General features: G+C 33.4%; 3 protein-coding genes across 4 annotated transcripts in view; 2 read left to right on the forward strand and 1 right to left on the reverse strand.

Annotated features, from left to right (window-relative positions):
* The window catches only part of LOC123720752 (vacuolar protein sorting-associated protein 13A-like), a 33,219-nt gene extending 25,478 nt beyond the window's left edge, over nucleotides 1–7,741 (forward strand). The window contains exons 44-54 of the mRNA XM_045677500.1: nucleotides 438–569; nucleotides 837–979; nucleotides 1,150–2,367; nucleotides 2,470–2,662; nucleotides 2,860–2,980; nucleotides 3,118–3,228; nucleotides 3,781–3,804; nucleotides 4,382–4,524; nucleotides 4,740–4,885; nucleotides 5,666–5,792; nucleotides 6,101–7,741. Coding sequence (XP_045533456.1) covers nucleotides 438–569; nucleotides 837–979; nucleotides 1,150–2,367; nucleotides 2,470–2,662; nucleotides 2,860–2,980; nucleotides 3,118–3,228; nucleotides 3,781–3,804; nucleotides 4,382–4,524; nucleotides 4,740–4,885; nucleotides 5,666–5,792; nucleotides 6,101–6,238 — 2,496 coding nt within the window. The 3' untranslated portion in view covers nucleotides 6,239–7,741. The remainder of the gene's footprint in view (nucleotides 1–437; nucleotides 570–836; nucleotides 980–1,149; nucleotides 2,368–2,469; nucleotides 2,663–2,859; nucleotides 2,981–3,117; nucleotides 3,229–3,780; nucleotides 3,805–4,381; nucleotides 4,525–4,739; nucleotides 4,886–5,665; nucleotides 5,793–6,100) is intronic.
* A 512-nt stretch (nucleotides 7,742–8,253) lies between these two features.
* Nucleotides 8,254–12,362, reverse strand: LOC123720755 (coiled-coil domain-containing protein 130 homolog). 2 transcript variants are annotated; one of them, XM_045677503.1, is made up of 4 exons: nucleotides 12,281–12,362; nucleotides 11,135–11,464; nucleotides 10,446–10,706; nucleotides 8,254–8,974 (listed from the first exon to the last, which is right to left on the reverse strand). In XM_045677503.1, exons 2-4 carry the CDS (start codon nucleotides 11,444–11,446, stop codon nucleotides 8,447–8,449), a joined length of 1,101 nt encoding a protein of 366 aa, XP_045533459.1. In that variant the 5' UTR covers nucleotides 11,447–11,464; nucleotides 12,281–12,362; the 3' UTR covers nucleotides 8,254–8,446. The 2 variants fall into 2 exon arrangements, with proteins under 2 accessions (XP_045533459.1, XP_045533458.1); XM_045677502.1 differs by lacking the exon at nucleotides 12,281–12,362 and adding an exon at nucleotides 11,546–11,815.
* On the forward strand, nucleotides 11,956–24,859 carry LOC123720753 (WD and tetratricopeptide repeats protein 1). The gene is made up of 13 exons (XM_045677501.1): nucleotides 11,956–12,376; nucleotides 12,453–12,564; nucleotides 13,252–13,430; nucleotides 14,087–14,288; nucleotides 15,124–15,250; nucleotides 15,588–15,697; nucleotides 16,334–16,546; nucleotides 18,468–18,595; nucleotides 19,104–19,348; nucleotides 20,102–20,258; nucleotides 21,330–21,498; nucleotides 21,825–21,979; nucleotides 22,470–24,859. The coding sequence occupies exons 1-13, from the start codon at nucleotides 12,195–12,197 to the stop codon at nucleotides 22,471–22,473; spliced, it is 1,983 nt and encodes a 660-aa protein (XP_045533457.1). The 5' UTR covers nucleotides 11,956–12,194; the 3' UTR covers nucleotides 22,474–24,859.
* The last annotated feature ends 1,237 nt before the right edge of the window (nucleotides 24,860–26,096 follow it).

The following is a 26,096-nucleotide window of genomic DNA, read 5'->3' on the forward strand; positions in this document are numbered from 1 at the left end:
TAAGTTAGTGGTGAACTGAACAAATACATGACGTCCAGTGATGTAACAATTTAACTTTCAATATATAATAGTTGTTGACGTTCACGACTTCGTCTGCGTTAAATCAAAGATTATTATTAAACTTTTAAAATGAATTTCCTGATATACTGTTTTACAATAACTTCTGAAGTAGATTGTAAAGTAAATAATGGAATTTGTTGTAAAAGCTTTATAGCCTTGTGCATTTTTTACATGAATAATCTAATTAAATTATAATCGCCGTATTTTTTATTTACTAACATTTTCGTAACGGTTCTGCCTGTTATAAAATAAAGGAAGAAGTCCTTATAAATATCCAAGTCTTAAATCAATAAAAAAAGTATACGTAAATTCATTATTGTTTCCAATGGTCCAAAGTAATTACAAAAATAATGAGTTTTATTTTAATCCGTTTTCAGTCAGCTATCAGCGTAGAGGTAACAGGTGGTACGGACCGACCTTTCACGATCACGTACAAGCCATATCGCGCAGGTGATTCTCCCGTACGCATCGACAATTTGTGTGAAGATCTCTTCCTGAAGTTACATCAGGTATACATTATTTAATCAATATCGTAAAATTATTAACAATAAAACGCAATACTTCATTATTGAGACCTTAAAAGAGAACCTTCAAAGTCAAAATAAGCTTATTCATATAGTCAGAAAAGAAGTTAAATTAATGCTAAATTTACATTTACTACTGCTATTGGTTTGCTTTACGATCCTTGTAGTTTGTACTAAGATGTAAATATTGAATTGATGCATTCTTAAAGTAATATTTTAAAGATAAATAAAGTAAATGCTCTTATTTATCAGATGAATTCGGGGCAAGTGGCGTTACTTAGTCCCTACCAATCAATGTTGTATACTTGGGATGATCCCCTTAAGGATAGAAATCTTATTTGGAACATTTACAATAACAAGGGTAAAGGATTCACCGCTGATTTCTCGCAAGATGGGTAAGTGCAGACTTCAAGTCTCAAATAAATTTTGCGTCTGCGATGTAGGTTATATTTTTTTAAATAAAAAGTGCAGCATGTAGTGGTACAAAACATTGCAAAAAAATGATTACGATTTGTTATTATTGTTTGTTGTTTTTCTCGAAAATTTTTATATAATTAATTTTCAGTTACGGCGAAGAGCAAGTTAGTTTTCACACAGTAAAACAGTCAACACATGTCGTCACTAATAGTGTGACATCTAAGCTTTCTTCTACCTTTAAACGACTTACTCCCAAATCACCCGAACTATGCACCTCCAGCAGTGACGACTCCGATATGTCAGATCCACCGGAACATATACCTAAGACCAAGAAAATGAGGAAAGATAAGGTTATTGTGTACTGGATATCTTATATGGACGGTTATCAAAGAGTTTTCGTATTAGCCCAAGATGAACGTATCGCGTATCAATACAGAATGAGCATATACGCTGAAAGAAGCAATTACGAAGTATTCTTGGCCTTGTCCAGCGTCAGCCTTTCCATTTGCGTTCCGACTGATAACAAAGTAAAGGAATTGTCCTATATCAGTATATCGGATTCACTTCCACGCTGGGAAGTTAACGTCAGCAATAAATGGAAACAGTTAGCTCCAGACCTCACAGCTTGGATAGAAGAGAAATACCAAACTGAGCAAAAGAAATGTCAACTCAAAGAATATCTCCACATAGACTTGGAGAAGATGCAAATGACGAAACCATTCTTTTCTGAACTACGAAGAACATATAACCCAGGAGTCTGGTTACAGTTGCGCAAGTCAGAAACCTACACATACTGTCATATGAAACTCCAAAGGCTGCAAATAGATAATCAGTTGCACGAAGCAGTGTTCCCAAGTGTCTTATACCCTGCTACATTGCCAGCCCATTTAAAATCAAAGAGAGATAAACCGTGTATAGAAGTCCAGCTCCTAAAACAGTATCGACCGTCATTAAACCATGACATCTACAAAAACTTGAAAGTTGTGATACAAGAATATTGTGTGAATTTAGATAGAGGCTTCGTCAACCACGCTTTTGATATACTGAATCACTGGAAGGTGGATGAAAAACCAGCGGTGAGGTTAAGGGCCGACTTGGCGCTCGTTCATATGCCTTTACCGATCATAGCCGTGAAGGGACAGACAAATGCTCAAAGGAGTGTTATTTTCGAATTTGTACATTTATCGCCGATCAAATTGGTCCTTAGTTTGTCATCTAGAGGATATACGGGTGATGAAGGAAGCCCCAGAAGACGATTTGGATCTCAGAAGGAAAACAGACCGAAGTTGTTTAACAGCGATTTGTTGGAGTATTTGTTTAATTCCTGGGGATCATCTTTGTGTGATATGAAAGATGTCGTTTTACGGTGAGTAGCGTTTTTTGATAGCGACATTATATATTGCCTGTTTTTGAAATAATTAGCAAACTTATTTTTTTATTAATAATTAATAAAGATCATCTATTACAGAATGAGCTACCTAGAGCTAAGAAATGCTCCAATAACAATACCAGCATTACTGGATGCCGCATCACGTCACTACTGGCAGCAACTAGTCCAGCAGTTCTACGTACTTGTTTTAGGACTGAACATCCTTGGAAATCCTTACAGCTACATTGGGGACTTTACTAAGGCTTTGAAATACTTTTATGAGCCGTATATGGTAAAGAATCTTTAAATAGTTTGAATTTATCTAAAGCGGTACATCATAACAGTTCCAAATTAGAATATACAAATAATCGTGAATGAACAAGAATTATGGAAATTGTAACTATAAAATCTAGTGATTTTATTTCCCCTGAGCCTTATTTGGCCCTAAATTTATAAAGTGTTTCAGTTTATTTATTCGAATTTATTTAGGGTTCTTGTTCTCGTCGGATGTCTGCCACATCTCAAGCTGTGCTAAGCGGCGCTACTCGACTGCTAGCAGCAGAGTCACCCCACCTCACCACTCCCTATAAATCCATCAAAACGACGCTGGGTCAGTAAATTTAGATCGATTATTTATTTTGGCTATAAGAAGAATATCAAGAATCAAAAGATTTTTAAAACCTCTTTCAACTTTTAAATTTCAATGAAAGACTTTCAATTAATTATTAAAATTGCTTTTGATTTTAGGCAGCAAAGAAATTATAGATGACCTGCCGAGCGCTGTGCTACAGGCCAACAAAATTAACCCTGCGAGTGTTGCGCTTGCCGTCACTGGAGTTATTGCAAGACCTACGCTGGGTGAGGTCTTAAACTTTGTATAGATTTTTAGTTGGTTTGAACTAATTTAATGTTCTTATTTTGGCATTTCATTGGCATTATAATATTAGTCAGTAGTAGGTGTTCGTGGGGTGGAATTTTTTTAACACCACTTGGAGGGGTTTCCTGTGTATTTTAGGCGGCTACGCCATAGTATTTTAAATTAATTTTACTATTATTTCCGACACGCATGTCTGTTGTTTTATTACAATATTGTATATATACTTGTGATTTCCATAAAACTTGATTTTACTATGTTTATATATTTCGTAATTGTCTGATAATTAACCTAATGAGAAAAGGAATCACCAACGAGCATACGAATCTAAAAATAAATAAATTGGCTTACGTCACGATTTAATTTTCTACATGCATGTAAAGAATATGAATATTAAATATTTTTAGTTGATGGTATAATAGTCTTCTAAAAGCATGGTCACTTTATGTCCAATACACCATTACAATTTTATTGTCACTTGCTTGTAATCATTAACGTGTCGTTTTTGTTTACTGTTCAATCTTTTGGATGAATAGATGAAGATAGTACAGTTGTTCGATGTAAGTACTATTATTAATTGCAGTGATTATGTACAGATTATTCAAAATTACTAGTATACTGTTTATTAAGCTTTCTAACACTTAATGATAAAAAAATGCCATAATTAATTATTGAAAGAAAACAATTTTTTAACCGGATTAAAGTTATTTGTATTATTATAAACTTATTATTATTTTAAGTTTATTATACACTATTTGTATTATTATAATCTTAAAATAATAATAAGTTTATAATAATACAAATAACTTTAATCCAGTTAAAATAATAATAAGTTTATAATAATACAAATAGCTTTAATCCGGTTAAAAAATTATTTTCTTTCAATGTGGAAAAGCTATGTTAACCAAAGACAATTATAAATTATGTATTTTGATGGGTCTGTGCATCTTTAAAGATAAGTTATAAACCATTGCACTTTTTTATATATTATGGCATGTGTTTTTGTTATTGATATTAAACTCTAAACACTTTTTTTTTTCCTACCAATAATATATTATAGATGTGGCTACTATCACAATAATTGAGGCAAATATTAACACGACCACTGAGATATTTAAAATGACATATTATGCATAGACATATGCCGAGAAGTATCTCGTGTGGCCTTGCACCGATCGGGCGTCGATAGTGCTGAAGCGGCTTTGCGAGCGTGCGCAGAGAGATCCGGCGGAAGGCTCGTAGCCCGTCGAAGGCTTCCTCGAGATTGCTCTACCCTGGAGGTTCGTAAATTCAAAAATAGTTTAGATACACTTTTTACCGGGAGCACAGTGAAAATAGTACCAATAGAATGTTTTAAGTTCATACAATATTTCAATAAAAAGGTTTGTGCAAATGTACCTCAGTTGTGTGTAAGTGAAAACAACAGAACATATTTTATGAATGGTCTATAGGTAGAAATATAGTAACCTTTACGATATTATATTACCATTTATAGGGTATTAGACCATATAGCCCATCAGCAGCCCGCGGTGCAGCGCTCTTGGCACAATTGTCCCGGGGTCATTACGCAGATACGGACGTGTACGTCGCGCATGCACATCTCTCGCCGACATCGCTCGCTACCGTGCTCGTTACTACGCAGTAAGTATAAATTATAAGTAAAACATTCACCTGGTAATGATTGTGACGTGCCCAGAAGGCAAGAGGAGATCATAATGTAAATTAATTACAAACTTTAAACCTAGTTCTACTGTATATAACATTACAAAATAATGTTATACTTAAAAAATAGTTAACATAACATAACATAAATAGCCTTAGCGTTAATAAAATAGAGATTCACCTGTCCAACTGCATTGTAAAGGCATTTAATGTCCAACGACACTTTTTATGTACTATAATGTAGCGGATCAATTGACAAGGTTAAACTTACTTCGTGATTACGCTATAGTTCAATGCAATCCCTTGGAAGATAGGACGGGCTTTGGTATGGGATGCTACTTGTGTGGACGCGTTAGCCCCGTCTCACCTTCCTTGGACAAGCAAAAAAGCTGGGGCGGTCTTAGAGCAGACGGAAAATAATAAACGGCTCAAATATAGAAGTCCTTCCTCCAACTTCTATACTGTTCCTGTTGGACTCTTGGGCCGTGAGGTTCGTGTGCACAGCCGCTGATTTTAGGCTGGTGCCTGGTAGATAGTACTGGTGACCCCAGAGCTGGTGCTTTCTTCGCTCATCGAATAAGTATCGCAATACAGCGAGGAAATGCTGCCAGCGTTAAAAGAACACTGCCACATGGACCAAAATTTTGAAATTTGTTTTAATTTTATTTTTATGATTACTATATAGGTTAATAAAATTGTAAATACTGCATATTTGATTGTTCAATAATAACATTATTCAACTAATATTAATATTAATAGACACATATTCCTGGTCCGGCTGAGTAGTGGCAGAAACTCGTGGATAGTTGAATGGGTCGTGAAATTAGAAGAATTAATCGGCGTACCAATACTAAGAGACAATAAACTTATTCTCAATATTAAACAGGTAACGATCTGCGAATGCTATTGCATGCTTTCTATTTAGTTCTTATGTGTAATGTGTAAGCCTAGAAGCGTTTCTAATAAAATTGCCCCCCAAGTATTTATTTGTCTTTTTCTGTCAACTGCGGTTAGTAAATTGGGTTTAAACAGTTAAGACAGATTAAGGTTTCATAATCGCTCATCTCTTTATGTATTTATTGTAGTGTCGATGTCTTGATTTATCAAGGCATGATTTTAATTATTTGATTCGGTTTGATATCTAGATCAATTTACCTTTCCTTACAAGAGGTATTTACATAAATTGTTTTTCAGGACGAGCTCGTGAGCTATTTCTCAACTGATGAAAAAGTTATAGAAATGAATAACCCTGAAGTATTGACCTGGCTTCGTAGCAAAATCGAGTGCGCGCTCGTACAAGCCCTGGAAGACAAGCGCTATAATAGTGAATAAGTGAACTCAGACCGAAATTGGATTTGACTGTTACAACGATTTAACTACTACAAGCTATTTTGACGAACCACGAACATGAGTTTGACGATACTAGTATATACGCTAACATCTTAATAATTGTAATCAATAACTAATCATATTTGATTATTTGATTTTTCTGGTTAAGTATTTAACGTTAATATTTTTGTAACTTGCAGGCATATCGGCATTTTAAAAATGTTTGCGTCATGGATCACTTTATTAATTCCATTATAGTCTAATAGCTTTAATTCCAAGCTATGTACTTATATTGAATTTATAACGCCAAATCGCGGATAGAAGCTACTATTAATTATTAACAATAATAATTAATTAGCACGAGCAGGGCAACACCGACCCCCAGCAGAGCCTGTGTTCGCCTATGAAGCGCCTCATTCATATTTAGCGTATTTATTATTTTGGCCGAAAAATTCTCCAGTTTTAAAAATATATATTATTTTAAATAGGTAAAACTAGTTCCCTTCTGCTTGCTTATTCAAGGAGAGGAACGGATGTAGCCTCGGCGGCATCATCTTAAAGACGACAAACAAAGTAAAATTAAACCACAAATGAAATGTTATCGTGTTGGTGTGTATGTACAATAGTAATGTATGTTTTGTTATTTAAATTTGCGCCTATTGTAACTTCTTACTTATCGATACTCCACTATAAAGAATATATGTTGTTGTGTAAGTGTAACAAACATTATTTCGGTGGGGGCGCCTGTGTGCCCGCGTCGCACACTTCAACAGACCACGCGCTGCCATGAGGATAGATGTCGCTTAATGTCAATAGAAAAATCAAATTTATGTCGTAATCATGAATTATAGACTTTACATTGTTATCTATGGAAGTGGAAATTCTTGCCTCCTCATTTACTTATACAGATTCTGTTTCATATATCGAGAACTTTCTTCCATTTCTTGCTTCATATATTTTCCTTACATGAAATAATAAAATGCCAAATGCATTGTAAGGAGGATTTAAGGTTCTTTAACATAAATGCATTTTCTTGGATCTATTGTAACCGATGGACGATTTTTGACACATATCTACAATCTATGACGAATTTCATTATATGTATCTGTCAAATCAAAGGGTAAAGCAGGCCTAATTTCCACTTTAATGAATATTCCTATACTAGTCGTGTTATTAAAGCACAAAATATTAGCTGTCGTGTTTAGTTGGTATTAATCGTTCATGTTTATCTGTAGTATTATATGTTAAGCTAAAAATATCTAGTCACTCTGAGCTTTATGAAGCTAGCTATGGCTTTGAGTAACGTTTGAGATTAAGTTTACAGATTATTTTTTTAAGTCTGTATTGTTTAGCTATATATGTTAGATACGAAATGATTTTCATAGAATATTTACCTTGATTTATAACAATATTTTTTCATATTGCTGTCATTAATGTATTTATGCACTCATTATAAGAAATGTGGCAGTTTTATTTTTTAATTTCATATTAGTGGTTTAATTGTAATTGGTAGCAAATATTAATCTTTGTTATAATTATAATATGTATGAATAAAATATATTTTTTTCAATCTACAATTATGGTCGTCAGTCAATCAATTAAATATGTCAGTAGATCTGTAACCAACATAAATAACAAAGGCTATAGCACGAACAAAACGTAAAATAACAGATATCGAATTACGAAAACAAGAGATTTTTATATAAAAACTCAAAGATGACGAAGCGACCGTTGCTTAAACGGAAACACGAACATGCAGCCTTCGAATGAATGCGTGTAATAAGCTATACAAATTGTAATGAAATATATAGAGAAAGTATACGAATAATTGTCGAAACTATCAAAAGGATTCTGCTAAACCCTCTGGAAACATTTTATAAGCTCGTATCTATAATTTGAATTAGTGTTAAGTGTTAATACGCAGTTTCATGTTCTCGATGTTTAGTCTAAAGACTTGCATTGACTATAATTATTGATGATGTGACATATGTTTTTTAATGAGCAATTGAAATAAAAGATTTCATTGGACAATGTTTTATTTTTAGTAACCAATAAATGCTCTAAAGTATATATGTTACTGGAATTTCTTTGGTTAATAATTCCAACAACCCGAATCCACTAAATTGTTGAAAGAACAATATGTTAATAAAATCCATTAAAATTGGCCCAAAGGTTTACCTGTCATATATGTTTATTTCATAATTGCTAGGCTTACTCTGAACTTTCTCCACTTGAACTATAGTCACCTACCAAAGACCAAACTTTTTCCTTACATTTTCCATCCACCAACTCCCTTCCGTTTTGTTGATTGTTTCTCTTGTCTAAACCTATGTCATCTTTTTGAATATGTATATCTCCATTTTCTATTAAAGGACCATGAACACTATTATCTTTTACATTCAGTTTTTTATCCAAATCACATTTTTCAACTTTATTTTTTTTTATAACAACACCTAAATTATTTCTCGTAAGAACAGGTTGTTTACTTAAGGATTCTTCTTTTTTAAGTCCCCCAAAGCTAGTTATGAGTCCACTACTACTTTGAAGGGCAGAGGTATTCATAATTTTGTTTCGTGTAAGTGTTTGTTTCTCTTCTATACTGCGAGGGGGTCTAAGTGAGAGTAGGGCAGCCATATTTCTATCATCTTCATTTTCAGGAAGCAGATTGATGTCAAGCGATGATTTAGCAAGGAGTAAACTGTCATTTACAGCAGATTCTTCTAATTCCTTTCTTCGTTTCTATAAATTAAACAATTTTATTATTTTAGAGTAATTATATTGTAGTGGGTTTAGACATTATTATTATATTATCTATCGAAAACACCAGTATCGGCAAGTAACATAAACCTTAAAATGTTAATATTGCTTATTATTTTCATCAAACTTGAAACAAATAAAAAATGGGAAAAAATGAGTGTTTTTTTTTATTTTTTTAAAGAACAGGAGGCAAACGGGTAGGTGGCTCACCTGATGTTAAGTGATACCACCACCCATGGACTCTCTCAATGGCAGAGGGCTCGCGAGTGCGTTGCCGGCCTTTTAAGAATTGGTACGCTCTTTTCTTGAAGGACCCTAAGTCGAATGGGTTTGGAAATACTTCAGTGGGCAGCTGGTTCCACATAGCGGTGGTGCGCGGCAAAAATTGCCTTGAAAAACGCCCAGTCGTTGAACGGCGGACGTCGAGGTGATAATGGTGGAATAGTGTTTTCAACGGAGAACACAATGCATGGTAGAATTAGTCCCCATTTAAAAAATAGCAAATGTTCATAGATCCAACCGAAGAGTTCTTGGACCATACAGACTTCCAAAACTCTTCAACACAGAACTAAAACTCAAGGAAGTAATCATGTATTTAGGTGAGGTTTTAGACAATAAACTGTTCTGGAACAACACCTCGAACATAAACTAAACAACGCAACGATCGCGTTTTATTCATGCAAAAAGACGGTAGCCGTTAAATGGGGGCCGAAGGAAATTGAAATAAATTTGACTTTGGCAAATAAAAATGAGTAAATGAATTTAAATAAGAAAATATTATGGCTTTACACTAGCAGAAATTAGGCCAATAGAGTATCAACCTCTCATAGCCACGCCATGAGACAGGATCGCTAATCAACACATATTCAACAGGATATACCACGTACATACAAATGAGAGAAGAGGAACGTATTCAATCGACACTGAATGAGCTACGCATATATATATACCGATGACAGGGTGTGGCTCCGGCGCTAACATATTCTCTTTTGATATCAACATACACCTATCCCTAGACACACAGCTCGCTTTTTCATTGTGAATGTCGCTCTAACCGAATCGCCCGAAGCCAGAGCCGTGCAGCGGTTAGGAATTAATAACTTTTGTATTAAGTTCGGTAAGTAAGTAATTGGCGGTATCCGCTCCTTCCCTTGACCTTCTCGCAAGGGCGAACAAAGATTCCCCAAACATCTGCAAAACTCCAACATCAACGATGGTCACTGAGTGTAAATCTAAAAACTAATCTAAAAACAATAATAGGGACAATTACAGGCCATTGTCTCCTTAAATAAATATCTTTTTATCCTAGGCGCCACAGACAGCCCAATGTGCAGAGGCTGTTTCAGCACAGAGCGATTAGTCACCCATATAGTCATGGAATGCCAGGACTATAGGCATAATGGACCTAGTAATACATTAGTATTCAATTAGTACTTATAATTTTAAAACTTACCCTAAAGTTTCTCCTTAATGCACAGTTGGCATCATAGTCATCTTTCCACACATTTTCATTCCGTCCTACAAGGCGTCCAAGGCGTGGCTTATCCAATTTACTAGCTTCCTCGTCTCCTGTCTTATGTTCTAACCTGAACATAGCATCATCAAATAGTTTTTTCTGTGTTTCCTTTGTTTCAGGTACAATCTGGCCATTATCTGTGGGGTCCCATCTGTTCTCTTGACGTCTAGCCCCGGACACAATAACATAATCAAGATTCTGTAAATTTTCCATAAATACTTTATTTACTTTAAATCAGTGACTTCACTAGATAGTTTATGTAGTATTATCTAAATAACTTTCCCTGATTTTCGTTTTTCAATTAATCATTAAAATTTTCAAAGATCATGAGTAAAATTTCTAGGGGAAGATTTATCAATAGGCAATAATAAAAAATCAATGGTGCTACAACCTTTTTAGGTCTGGGCCTCAGATTTCTGTATCTGTTTCATGATCATTTGTTAACCTATTAGGCAAGTAGGTGATCAGCCTTCTGTGCCGTCTACTTTGAGCAGTGATAAGAAAAACAATCAATAAAAACCAGCATTTAAATAGGTGTAAATATGTCTAGGTATATTACTAGATAACTTTTTCAAATAATGTAAATAAGCAACCAGGAACATATTCATAACATATAACATACTTACACCAGGATCAGTTTTAATTTCAAAATGATTATCACATAGGTGACACTTCATTCGAAATTGATAAACTGGGGTACTATAGTACATTCCAATTTTTGTCTTCTCAGCATTGTATCTAACACCCATACCAATATGGTTATTGCATCCTTCACACCATATATTATATGGCATTTCAAACCGTATTATTAGAATGCCCATGTGTAATTTTCTGGCCCTCTCTCGTAAAGCATGAGTACCCATAAACTTATTTAATCCTCCAACCTTAGGGTCATAGTCAGGAGGATAATAAAGGTTTTGTCCTTTTCGTTCCCCCATTTTATTGTTTTAATTTCTCTGCAAAACGTCATAAATCATTAGTCTAAAACTACTAAAAGATTTAACTTTTGATAAATATAAGTAAATCAGCAAACTCACTCGTGCTCTCAAGAAGTATTTATTTAGAAACTTAATTTCAATTATTCCGATAGGAGATAGAGTTTTATACGCAATGACATGAAATAGGTATGAGTTTGGTTTTTATATTAAGTGTAAAACTATATAACCTAATATTATATTAACTTGAAGATTCAAGTCTAATATAATTGAATGAGTGAATACTGAAATATGAATTAATCTACTTGAAGTGTAATTTGATCAGAAAACATTTCACAAATATGCAATAACAATTTGCTCACAACACATCAGGCGGTGTTTGACATAACAACTGAAACTGACAATTTGAAAGAAACAAAACAGCTGTTGAACTTTGACTGCTTTTCAAGTTTCACGTAACTTGACGTTTGATAATTTTGTATAACGATTGCTTTGATTATTAGTTTGACAACTTCAAGTTCTAGCTTTTCACATTTTAGAAGAAAAATCTTCAATAGGAAAATATCTCTTTCATTTAGCTTTTAGGTGTAATTATTGTAAAGCAATTCTAAACCAAGTGGTCTGTTATAATTGAAATGATTTTTAATTTGTAAATGATAGTGAGATGCTGGAAACTAAAAATAGATCGCCGTAGATAGTTCACAACTCTTTCGCATTGTTATGGTAAATCGGTATTAAAATCGACGAAAATATGGGGAAACGAGAAGATCCCCTGTGGAAACTAACCACCGCTCGAGAACGTGATGGCATTTCAAGGAAATTCCAGAGCCGACTTACCGTCACCCGTAACTTAGTAGACAGACTCGGTCTAGAAAAAGAGCTCCATGGGCATATGGGTTGTGTAAACTGCTTAGAATGGAGTAAAGATGGATCGTAAGTATTTCTCCTCGTTCTATGACAATTGCAAAATTCGAGAGGCATACGCCTAATTCTTCATTTTGCGTCGTAGTGTGCTGGCATCGGCATCCGATGATCTTCATGTAATACTGTGGGATCCATTTCGCTATAAGCAACTACAAAATATTACAACTGGACATACAGGAAACATATTTTCTGTAAAGGTCAGTGATATGCATTTAGAATAATAAGTGATAAAATATATTAATAGTATAAATTTGTCAATCAAAACATATTGAAACTTTACCAGCTCAAATACATATTTTATGTTATTATTAGTTCTGGATATCTTTAATAAGAAACCTTCAAATATTAATGCATGTTATGTATGGTTATATTTTATTGTTTATAAAACAATAAATATTGTATAATTGATGAAGTACAATACAAAGATAAAATATGTATTTGTCATGTTCTATATTTTATGAATGTAGTTTGTATATATTACAGTCTTTATTTGATTTCTGAAAGTAGTTAGTAATATGAATTTTCATATAAAAATAGGTTTTAAATAGTTTAATTTTTTAACCTGCCATACTTTTGAATAGCTTTTTGTTTCACATAAAATTTACTTCATAAATTTGAAATGATTTGTAAAAAAAGAATTTCTATCAAGTAGTATCCATAATGAAAAAATAATTTGTTTAGGAGAATCTTGATCAAATGAAATCCATTGAATCAAAATGATACTAATTATATTATTTTGTTATTACCTATATTAAGTAAATTCTATTTTTAAGTTAACAATAAATCCATAAGAGATTGAGTCTTGTTTAATTATCAATTAATGTTATTCAATACTATTCCTAAGAATAACATTCAAGTATTTATTTTAATGTTATTGTTAACAGTTTCTATCACCGGAAATAGTAGCAACATGTGCTGCAGATGCATCAGTGAGAGCTCGCAATATTTATGGCGGTACTTCGCTTTTAGAATGTGCATGCCACAGTGCCAGAGTGAAGAGGCTGGCAGTTGCCCCTGATAAGCCTCACCTTTTGTGGTCTGCAGGAGAAGATGGTTTGATTTTGTGAGTAGTTTAATTATCTTCATAGCTGATCATTTTTTCAGATCAAAGGCTCAATTATTTATACTTGATCACATTTAAACAAAAACAAATAACATTTTACAAAAAAAATTATAAGGGATAAATTTGGTGGCCTTATTGCTAATAAGCTATCTCTTCCAGACAACCCTAATAAGGAAAAAACCAAAAAAGGGTAAACAACAAAACTAAATTAAGGGTAAAGTGCAAGAAGCATAACAAAATTAATGAAAACAAAATTACTATTACCACTGAAATAATATAGAATTATCAAATTTAATTTTTTAAATTAAGAATTACATTAATTAATTAGATTAAGAGTAACAATTAAATAAACTTTATTCTAAAAGCTAATCTCATGGATTTATGAATTAGACTTGAATAAAAAGTTACAATTGAACATAAAAGTTTATGTAGAAGTATTTTAAAATCTGTATAAAGTAAATTTAAAAGCAGTTATTCTGTTTTCATAGTAAAATTATAATGATATCCAGTATATAGATAATTTGATTGTTCAATATTTTTTTTCCAAAATAATGTCTTATGTTAAAAAGTCCATGTTTAATATGTAATAAAATACCAAAGAATAAATAATTTTGTAATACAATTTTTAATGAGTTTTTTTTCATTTGTAATTCCAGACAACACGATCTCCGTATGCCTCACCGTTGCAACTCCGACTGCAGTAATGTGCTAGTAAATTTGCTTAACCACATGGGCCGGTATGCGGAGGCCAAATGTCTGGCTGTGAACCCACGACGGCCATATCAGTTAGCCGTCGGTGCTAATGACTTTTACGTACGACTGTATGACACTAGGATGATAAAACTTGGAAGGTTGCAGGTGAGTTATAGATAATTTTAACGATTTTCACTAACGTTTCTACAAAAAAACATTGCCATATTAATAGGCATGTTTTATTATTTATGATATTATTAAGAAGACATGCTAAATATATGTAGTCATTAGTCTGTTTTTAAACCTGTAAGTCTTTAGTTTGTCTAAGTCTTCATTACCTGAATATAAGTGGCATTTTTATTCATTCTTAATGCTTTGTGAAGTTTATAGTCTCTTGTAGGGTATATATGTCGCAGTAAAGTAGTTAAATCAGAGAGTTAATTGAATCTCTAGTCAGTTAATTAAAAATCGATATGCAATCAAGTCGCTGAAGTTCCGTCTGACAAGTGAGTGAACAAAACATTTAACGAGTTTCCTAAACGTTCCTAGGCAACAAGACTAACCTAACCTAACCATTTACAATAAAGAAAAACAGGGAATTTTCAAGCTCTCAGTTCTTCACGATCGCGCCGAAATAACAATATCAAATGAAATAATCATGGCGGAGTCTTGTTTTATCATCTTGTTTGACAATGTTTAATCAACACGCTGACTCTCGGTCAGACAGATAGTTAAACGTTTTCGACGCTGCTTTATTTAAATCAAATTAATAGCGACTTGATTGAATATCGACATTTAATTAACAGTCTATATATTCAATTAACTCTCTGATTTAGTTAAATAAAAGTAGAAAAAAAGTAGTTACTTTACTGCGACATATACATTATTTAGGATGTTAATGTACAATTGTAGCAGTCGAACGCGTTAAAACTAGCATATGGCTATGGGCCCTTTTAAAACGATAAATGTATTCTGTGGATTAATGTTTTTACGTTATTAGGACTTTCAAATGAACGCGCCTATGTCTCGCCTAATGTGGGAACGTCAGAACGTTCGTTGTTCGCGTGCGGGACAGGGCGACCCCGACAATAATATACCGCGCGCTGCCGTACAGTACTTCGCGCCCGGTAAGTATAAGCAGACACAAATTTTTGTTTATTTAATGTTTAACAATCTGATGACCTTTTTTTTAATTCGCTGTTTTACACAAATTCTGATTTAATTAATCGCGTCTGTAATATTTAAGTCAGATCCAGGGCATATCATATTTATGTGTCTGTCTCCTTTATCATTTTCTGAAAACAAGTAGGTGATTATTGGAATTCAATACAATTAATTTTCTTGCACATAAGCCATTTCAGTTAAGTCATGAAGGTATAGTTAAAAAAAGGACATTAATATTTTACCTTTATTAGTTGAAAAATCTTTTCCAGAATTTGGTACTACCCGCATTTGTGTTGTCAGGTCATTTGTCAATGGAGCCGCAAGAGCACACGTTCCCGAAGAAAGCGGCCACTTACATCGCCTTCAGTCACGACGGAAATGAGCTTCTAGTCAATTTAGGCTCAGAACAGGTAACAAATTAATTTTAATATTATTACAACTATTCTAAAAGGGCTCTTAGACTAGGCAATATTTTTTGTATGTGCGAGGAATATTAAGAGTCCCAGCGTATGGCCGGTACGTTCGCTTTGCAATCGAAAATACTGCAATGTTTCTCAGCCATATTATTGCTGTCTCGCTTTACGGCCTAAGTGCGTCCCTTTTTCATGCTACGTGAAGTTTGCCACGAGTCGTTCGAGTAGTGCTATGTTCGTTTGGGTTGTTTCTGTTTTTGTTGCAAGGATTATCCAAGCCATGTATGTAGACCGTGTAAAGACAAAATAATGAGCCGTATACTTTTGCAAAAATAATGCCGAGATATACATTTTTCAGTGCTGCTTTCATGTGCTGCAAAATAGTATAGTCGGCACTGATTATAGCCACATATTTAATTAAAAGTGTAGCCCGTGTGAGGGCCCTTAACTTAATATAAAATAATATGAAATACATATGATTTTTTTTACTACTTTTAAAGTATGACTCCCGTATGTTCGCATTATGTCTCAACTATGAATGAATATTTAGTATGCATTTTTGAGTATTTTTTACAAAAAATTGTAACCCAATAAATAATAAAATTCATGATACATACAAATTTATTATTACAGGTATACTTATACGATATCAATTCTTCTCGGCGGCCGGTGCTTGTAGAGAGTTTTATAATTCAACACAATCATGGCTATCGTGAGGGGGAGAAAGGGAAGAATGGGACAAGTGAGGCCAAAAATGGGACAAACAATGGGACAGTGCCAAAGGAGGGTAGTAATGGTACTGTGGACCAAAACTTGCCGGATAACGTTCGACAGATGAAGGAAGCGGTGAGTTGCTTAGTTAATTATATTTATATTATATAATTATTAATAAAACATAGAGAAATTGTTATATGTATGGATTGTTCTAAATGTTGGATATATAGATTTTTTAGTTCAGTTTTAACTCAGATATATTTTTATACAGATATAAAACTTAATTTTTGTTATATATACTTCATGGACTATTTCTTTACATATAAAAACTTATTTTTTACGTATTATTTTTAAGAAAATTCAAACAAGTACTTTATTTGATTAAAAATAATAATTTAGCCGAGTATGCGTAATAACCCGTCACATTTAACCTAAGTTACATCTGATGTATCAGGTATCAATTACATTTCGTCAGTGTATGGTAAAAATATAATTAAAACAGACATTTACAAACTCTACACACACACAACCTTCCACAGTTTCACCCTCGTTAGTTCGCTTTTAGCTCTGTAATCCTCAATAAATGGACTATACAAAAAAATCATATTTTTTAAAAATCAGATCACCTTCGTCCTTTATCCAAACATATTTGTCAGCTTTAATAAAGAGCAAAGCTATGATATATTGTAACCTCAACCATAATCGTTATATACCTAGGTAACACTGAAAATGTTTAGAAAATGAAACACGGCTTAATGTAGAAAGTTGCCAATACTTTTATTGTTTTTTGGAAGTAATCTCCGTTCTTCTCTACACATCGTCACATTCGTTGGAACCACTGAGAAAAGCAATGGGCTCATTCTTCTTTAGAGGTCTCTTCTATGGTATTTTCGTACGCTGTCACCGCATCTTCAGGGCTCATAAACCGAATACCTCGAATTTTATCTTTAGTTCTTGGAATTAACGGAAAGTCACAGGGCGCCAGGTCAGGACTGTATGGCGGATGACTCATTATCTCGAAATCAGCCATAGGCATTTGCCTACAGTCCGTTTTGCGGAGTGAGCTGAAGCATTATCGTTGTGAAGGAGGATCCTGCTTCGAGGGGGCTGCTGTCGAATTTTTTCCAAGACAACAGCCAACAGCGATTGACATACCGCTCTGTAGTAATTGGCCTTCCAGAAGATGGAACCTTCCAGAAATGGAGCACAACTGTCGCGAAATGACATTTCCGACCAAAGAATGAGGCAATCATCTTTTTTCCTTGACTTCTTCCTTTCTTTACTTTAGTTGGTCGATCCTCGAAAGGAAACGCCCTCTGAGCTGATTGTCTTTTGGTTTCAGGTTCGTAGCAATATATCCATGTCAAATACAGCATTGAGTCACCGCCATTGAACTTATCTAACATTTGGCGACACTAGTCCATGCGAAGGTGTTTCTGGTCGTCGGTTAAAGTATGGGGAATCCATCTGGTACAATGCTTTCTGACGCCTAAATGTTCGTGTAATATTTTTGAACTTGACTCATACCCATGCCTAGGCTTTCCCGTATCTGCTGATATGTCACTCTCTTATCTGCCTGCCTATCATACGTCGCACAGCACTGATGTGATCTTCAGTAGTCCCTCACGCGGATCATCATTGAGATTGCTACGTTCACGCTTAAACTCGTTAAACCAATTGTAAATAGTGGCACAAGATGGGGCTTCATTATGCATTTCGCAGCATATAATATAGCTTTATTGTTGAGCACAAGGAAAGTCATAATAAATAATTGACCGAAAATTTTCTCGCGTTAGGTTCATTTTTACGTGTAACAAGAGTTATAGATTTGCCGACAATTCCCAAACACAAATGACAAATGAATACAATATACTATATTTACCTAAGAGTTCTAAAATTGAAATTAAAAAAAGTTTTCATAAGCAATGTTTCTAACTGGCCAGTTCTAAACATTTTCAGTGTTACCTACGTATCAATCAATTATTTGGTGAAAACCGTAAAAATGTGTAGCCTATATTTTGTAATATGAAAAAATGCATATATTTAATTCCAGGCAAATGATCTCGTTAACAAAACCAACTACTCAGGCGCAGTGACCCTTTACAATCTGGCTATAGCGGAGTGTCCCGACTGTGCCATTCTCTACTCCAATAGGGCCGCTGCCCTCATGCGAAGGGGATGGTAATTTTTTTCGATTTCTTCTTGTTTTATATAACAGTGGGCAAATGGGCAGGAGGCTCGCCTGATGTTAAGTGATACCGCCGCCCATGGACGCTCACATTGCCAGAAGGCAAGCCGGCCTTTTAGGAATTGATACGCTCTTCTTTTGAAGAACGTTGAGTCGAATTGGTTCGGAAATACATAGGTGGGCAGCTGGTTCCGGCTATAACTGCCTTAAGAAGCTCTCAGTTGTAGAACGGTGACGTCGACGTCGTATATCTTTTATCGTAAACACGACATAACCCTGATATGCGTTCGAATCAGGGCTGTGCACAATTGGATTTTTTTTTCTTCTGCTAAATTAACACTTGCTCCTACGGCGAAGGGCAACCTTGAAAAATCCGGCATGCCTTAGACCCTCAAATTAGAGAGGACACCTTAAGAAAATATATACAATCGGTAACTACCGAATTCGGTCCCTCTTCGTTCTATAAATTTCTTTTCCAATTAAAAACATTTTATCCCCCAGGACCGGGGACACATACGCGGCCATACGTGACTGTTACACAGCCATAAAGCTAGACTCCAATCACGTGAAATCCCACTTCCGACTCGCGAAAGGCTTGATGGATTTAAAAAGGGCACGCGAAGCTCACGAGTGCCTGCTTTATTTCAAAGACAAGTTTCCTAAACACGCGACTAGTCATGCGGTGTTCTTATTACAAAAGGATATTGGAGAAGCTCTAGAGTCTATGGAAACTCAGCCGGATGAGGGTAAGTTGTTTACTTCATTAAATCATTCGTTTGAAAAGGCTAATATTGATCACTACTTATGTTTATAAATATGTAAATAAAATATAAAAGTAACAGTAATTTTATGTCAAAGGTCAATTATAATCTATATATTTTTTTAACTTTAGTATGATCATAAAATAATATAAATATATAATTTTAGTATGTGTGGAAATTGGACGGACGTGGCTGTTATTCGAACCGATGTTTGTCTGAATTTTTATTTGGTACTCGTCATTTTGTTTCTTCACAACAATTCTATACTTTTTTATATAAAGATGATTATTGTCCAACGTAACAATTTTTTAAACCTTTAAATGTTATAATTCACGATTCGACGTTCATTGGTATCAGTGTGTCGAGCGTTGACAACCTTTTGTAAATAACTAAATAAGCAATATTAACAATAATTCTCAACATAACAAATAATTTAAATAAGTGCTGCTGCGACCACTTAGGACGGTTGTACAGACTTGTTTTTCACTGATCCATTTGAATTAAACCCTGTCCTACTTTCGCTTAACGCATATTGTGAATTACTAACTGTCAGAGGTACTTATCGATTCTATTTTGGCGCCCCAGACAGGGTACATTAGACTTCCCTGTAGAGTAAATCTTAGCTTCCCTTAAAAATTCTCAACGACAACAGATATTTTCGTGATCCATTGTTTATTCAATTGACTTCAATCAATACGCTGAAAGTCAGTATATACGTTTAATTATAAAACTTTTCAGCTACTGATGAAGAAGGCCAAGGAGGTAGTGCCTTAGAGCGTCAACTTCGCAGTTCCGCGTTGGACTATTCCAGTCGTTTCTTGGGCCATTGCAATACGACCACAGACATCAAAGAAGCCAATTTTCTTGGACCCGATGCCAACTATCTAGCTGCTGGGTAATTATTTATTCAAAATTCATAATTCTTTATTTGTTTAGCTATATGTACAATAGAATTCAGATTGAGGCCTCCCTAGTAAGTCAGAGACATGTGACAGGGAAGCTTCGCTCTTCTTTAAATTTACAAAGTTTCATCAAGGGTAACCAACACAATTTGTTTAAAAATATATATATATATATATGAATATATTATGATGACTATGTAATGTGTTTGTGAAAGACGAAACAAATGTGTGCGCGTGTTGCATGAAAAGATGGATTAAGGAAAAAATTATATTAGATGATTTAACAATGCTTCTGTTATGTTGTAGTTAAGTGTACCGAGCCAATGGTTTAAAGTTGTTTTACATTTGTGGTATGTAAGATTATGCAAGCTAAGGGTTTTATTTAAACTATTATAGAGATAAGCTGAGCGATTTTTGAATTGATTACGTGCAAAGATTGTGAAATATATATAGCAAAGGCAATAAAAAAAATACTCTGTTTAAATGAACACAAAACTCATTTACACTCAATGAAATAATTCAAACAACATGTTCGGTTGCTGGGGCAACTGGTGCGAATAATACATGTCCCGTATTATTTCCTTTTTTTTCACTTACGTACAACAATGTTATGCTATGCTCATTCAATTCTGAATACAGTGCCTGCATCTGGCTATAGTCTGGGCATAAATCCGACAATTTAGGTTATCGCTATAAAACTGGAAATATGGATTGAGCAAAATGGCTTGGCTCGTACACAACAAAAATTACAATTACCAAAAATAAATTTGACATACGAATGTAATGAAAACAATACAAATTTAATGAAAAAAAAATTAGTTTTTACAACACCTGGTTTTTTATATTTAATTTTATATTCAAAACATTTATTGTTAGTATGCATTCTCGGGGGGTAAATCTGAATATTATATATTATATTGGAATGATAAATTATCAATCCGCTTTTTTTATTAGTTTAAAAATAAAGTTACACAACAAATACCATATAAAATGATTATAAAGATATTGACATTAAAATTTTCCCTTCATTAACCAATTACTGATTTTTTACCCTGCTTTTCCAGCTCTGATGACGGCAGTATGTTCGTATGGTGTCGTCGTTCGGGCAACATAGTGCGATGTCTTCGCGCTGATGAGTCCATTCTGAATTGCGTGCAACCTCATCCCACATTGTTCCTTCTCGCAACTAGCGGCATCGAAGCAGTTGTACGACTTTGGAGTCCGGCGCCTGAGGTGAATGAATCGGCCTTTGTAACGTGGATTTAAGTTATTTTGTTTCCATGGTTACCAAGATATTTATTTCACGTTCTTAATATGGCAGATTTATTTTTTAACATATCTATTCTACATCCAACTTATTCCCTAAAAAAATCGCCATATACCTGCGGCAGTTACACATTTTCATTCACAGATTCCAATCAAAAAAGTTAATATGCAAATAAATAACAATTCATAATAATATGAAAATATTTTAACCGTTATTTTAAAGTGACTTTACGCATTAGATTTTAAATGTTTCATGTACTTTTTTAAAGCATAGTAAAAATATTATTTTTCAGGATGGCAGCACCGAAAGTCGATTGGTGGACGGCCCTTCAGCGGCAGCGGTAAATCAGCAGCGTATGCGCAGCGATCCTTTTGAGGCCATGCTGCTCAACATCTCCTTCGCAGGTGGACCAGAGAGGGACATCCAGTCGCCAGTTTGCCGTGCCACGTGAGTTTTTTTACTCTTTTACTGTTGGTGTTCTTATAAAATATATTTTTTGTTATGGCAAGGATTTTCGATCAGTCGTTAACAAAGTGATTCAAGGAAGGTTTGTATATTTTATCGAGGTTTTATTTTTTATAATAAAATGATTTAAAAATATTAATTTCTATATATATATAGTCTATGATTACTTAATATATATAGACGATGAAGTGCATATGAAAAACAACTGAACCGATTTTGATAAAACATTTGCTAAGTTGGAATCTCTATGTTATATCTCTTTTCGATATCACATTCAAGACTACTTGTGTAGTTCAACGGTATAACGTAATAATTATGTGGAAATAAATATTAACCAATTCAAACTTTATAAATAGCTTCATTTTTTTGAAACACCCATTTCTATTATGAGAACAAAGTCGAGCGTTAAGATATTGTAAATAAAATAAAAATGGTAGTATAATTTAAAAAAATATATATGTTTATTTTTCAGGTAGGAGAAGGAGAGTCAAAGATAAGAGTCGAATGTAAATAATTGAAATGACTATTTATTTGCCAATAATGATGAGACATTCGAATAACAATACTGTAGAAACGTGTGGCTTATCGTGATCCTTAAAATTATAGCTTTTGTAATTGTTTTGCGAATGTTTAATGTTTGGTCATCGTTTTCACTTTGTGGAGTGTTCGTAAAAAAATATTATGTAAATGTTACAATCAATGTGTCAAGGCAAATTTAAAAAGCTTGATTGCTTCAAGCAATTTTAAATCCTCAACTTAAACCTTTTATTATAAGTTAAAAAAAATTAAAATATTTTTTTTAATACACTTTCCCGTCAACTGGGAATTGCTTACGAATATTTGAGAAATTCCCATTTACTTATAAGTAGGCTAAATCGCCAGGATCGTAAATCATAAAAATTTAAATTTAGAAAAGAATTGGTTGCATTTTTTTTTCGGGTACCCACTTTTTCTTAAGTATTCGTTATTATAAATTTGATAGATACACCGCAATATACCTAGAAGTAAAAAAAAATATAAATAGACAAACTACTGATTAGTGACCTATTATTATTGTCGCTTTATATCTTTAGGTTATTCGTTGTGTCGCTGTTATTTTTTATTTCAACGCTTCTGTAGTATTGTTATTTGTAAATATTGGACGCAGCATTAGCTATGAAAATAGCCTGCAAGTTTATTGTAAATGTAAAGAATATATTATTCGTTGTTATCCTTACTATTTGTCAGTGTTCATTCCTAAGTATATGGTTTTGCTTCACGAAATAAATGGAAACGTTAAAATTGTTATTTTTTTGAAGAACGAAGGACTTCTATTACTAATCCAAGGTTTGAATTTCGGTAATACACACAGAAGGTTGTTTTTTGGCACGAAACAATGAAACAGGGTCAGCAACAAATCTTTCTAAATGTCGGCAATTCTCTTATTTTATTCCTAAATCTTTTCTTTTCTAATGCATTCATATTAATACTTGTCTAAAATATGCTCCCAAATGTAAAAGAGCTCTGATTCTATAGCAGCGTTAGGATTTCTAAGTAAGTGTAATTTGATCTGTATTTCGTAACTAATAAGGTTTACATTTCCGTGTTCAAACACTTAAACTTGGCAGGAGAATGGAAAAAGATACACGTTTCGTTTGAATATGATTGGTCAAATGTATCGCGCGTGATTGGACAACAGCTGTTAACCAATCACAGTCGTTTATTTTAAACAATAGACGTTCCATTCAATGTTCATTGGCGCCATTTTAAAGATCGAAGCATATTATGTTTATGCTATTAGCAATTATCGAATGAAATAAGCCTTCTCGTTTCATGCCTTCATCTATCACAAAGCACAGGATTTTTTTATGCCGCCATTTTCTGTATCTATTTATTTTGTGTAACTTTCTGTACTACTTAATTTATTCACGGCTAAATTGTGTTTGATAAGACATCGACGTGTATTGATTTTAGACTGATATCATAGGTGTTGCCGTGCGATTCTTCTACGAGCAAGAATTTTTAGAAAACCATATTAATTTGTTGTATACACTTTGGCACACTATATATAAATATATATAAATAGATGTAGGTATATGTAATTTACAACGTTTGAAAATAATAAAACTTTTTCTAATAGCTCATGGGTTAGTATAATTGTATCGAAAACCTTGAAACATCCTAAGCATACTTTTGTATAATTTTCTCACATAATTTAATGAAACATACTGTGTCAATAATAAATATCTTTATTTACATTAAAGATGGAAGACTAAGGAGTTTTGTTTTAATTTTGTTTACCTTCTATGTAACGTTAAAAACCAAATTTCAATAAATTAACATTTAGCAACGAGTGTTATTCTATACATAACACGATGTGTATAATGTAATAAATTAAAGATAGTTCTTTGGCGATAGCCGTGTTCCCTGCGAATATTTCTACATTTGGTTTCATATAAAAACTTTCTTAGATGTCTAGAATGTCATTCAAGATGACTTGTACCACTTTACACGCAGTACTGGCAACTGTATAGTCCAGCTTGACTGTGTGACTATTATTTCATTTACGCCAGACATGTCGTGAAATTGTCGCAGGGAACACGGAAGACTCGAAAGTTTCAAATTGTAAAACTGGCGACTGGTTGGATATTGTAGTACCGTTGACAAAGTTATAATTTAATTGTTTGGCTTAAAGATTTTTTCAATGTAGTATGCGTATAAGGATAAATTTGTATTAAAAGGGCTGTGTAAATTAAAACACGTGATTTATATATAGTTTATTTCATTACACTAATATGTAATTAGGAACTTTGAAATTTACTTCCTGCAGTTATTATTTTTCAAATCATTATTATTTTGGTATTAAAGACTATGTGATATCTATCATGATACTTTCGTTTATTAACCATTATAATGTAGCGATTAAATATTTTTTTTATTTATTGTTTGTTCTTTCAATGACAAAAACATATCAAAAATACACTTAAATAAAATAAAAAATTATAAAATGGTCCTTATATGAATAGTTATAATTAGTTCGGAACAAGGTGAAAGTATATATTTTTAAATTGCTAAGTTAATAAAAAACATACATCGTATAAAATATTTAAACAAACGTTAAAATATTTTTTTTACTGTCATAGGATAAAGTAGCCAAAATTAATAACAACATTATCACCGCGTATTTCCTACTTGACATTACAAAATTGTAGATATTGACTTTTATTAAAATAACTTTTACACATTTAAAGAAAACACTTTTTCAACGGATTGAAGTTACGTATTATTATTAACTTATAATTAATTCACATAATTTTTAATTTTGCTTTAATTGTGCTACGCGTGCATGGTCACGGTGAAATGCATGAAATTATGTAAAATAATTATAAGTTTATAATAATACATAACTTCAATCCGTTGAAAAAGTGTTTTCTTTAAAAATTTTAGATGTTAATCATCCCAAAGTCTCAGGGGCATTATAAAATTTATAAGTCAGTGCAGCAGAAAACAATAGAATCGTCAGTATCTTTTATTTTACGTATTCAATATATATATTAGAATTTTATGAAAACATCCTTATTCAATAACAACCAAATCAACTAGATTGTCACATTATTTTATATACTCTAGAACTAGCGCTTCAACCATGAACCTCAGATTTCTGTATCTGTATCCTTGATATTTTTTGTCTACATGCCTTTTGTTCCACGTAGTCGATTTTTGTGTCTTGGATGTGCTTGCTGGCGATGTTTTGAGACTTAATATATATTCCACTCACGCAATGGACATTGTCTTGCTCTAGTAGAACATCGCATCTAGGAGCAGGAACTCGTCCCCCGTTGGCGGTGATAACGCCAACGGTGGTGGAGTTACCAGGCCCAGGTACAGATATTTCAGTAAGGGGAGTATCGTGGAGCGATTTTCTTCATAATAGTGAAATAGAGGCTTTCCAGCGTAGGATACTTACTAAGATAGTTCGTTTATGTTCTTTAATCTGTAATTCATATAATGCGTAATGTTTATTGCCTTAGACATATTAATGTCTTCATTATGATTTATCAAGTCTATAGATAACCTAATAAAACTTTTTAGACTAAACTCTTTATTATGAAGCGAATGT

Source organism: Pieris brassicae, chromosome 2 (assembly GCF_905147105.1).
Source record: "Pieris brassicae chromosome 2, ilPieBrab1.1, whole genome shotgun sequence".
Classification (NCBI taxonomy): Eukaryota; Metazoa; Arthropoda; class Insecta; order Lepidoptera; family Pieridae; genus Pieris; species Pieris brassicae.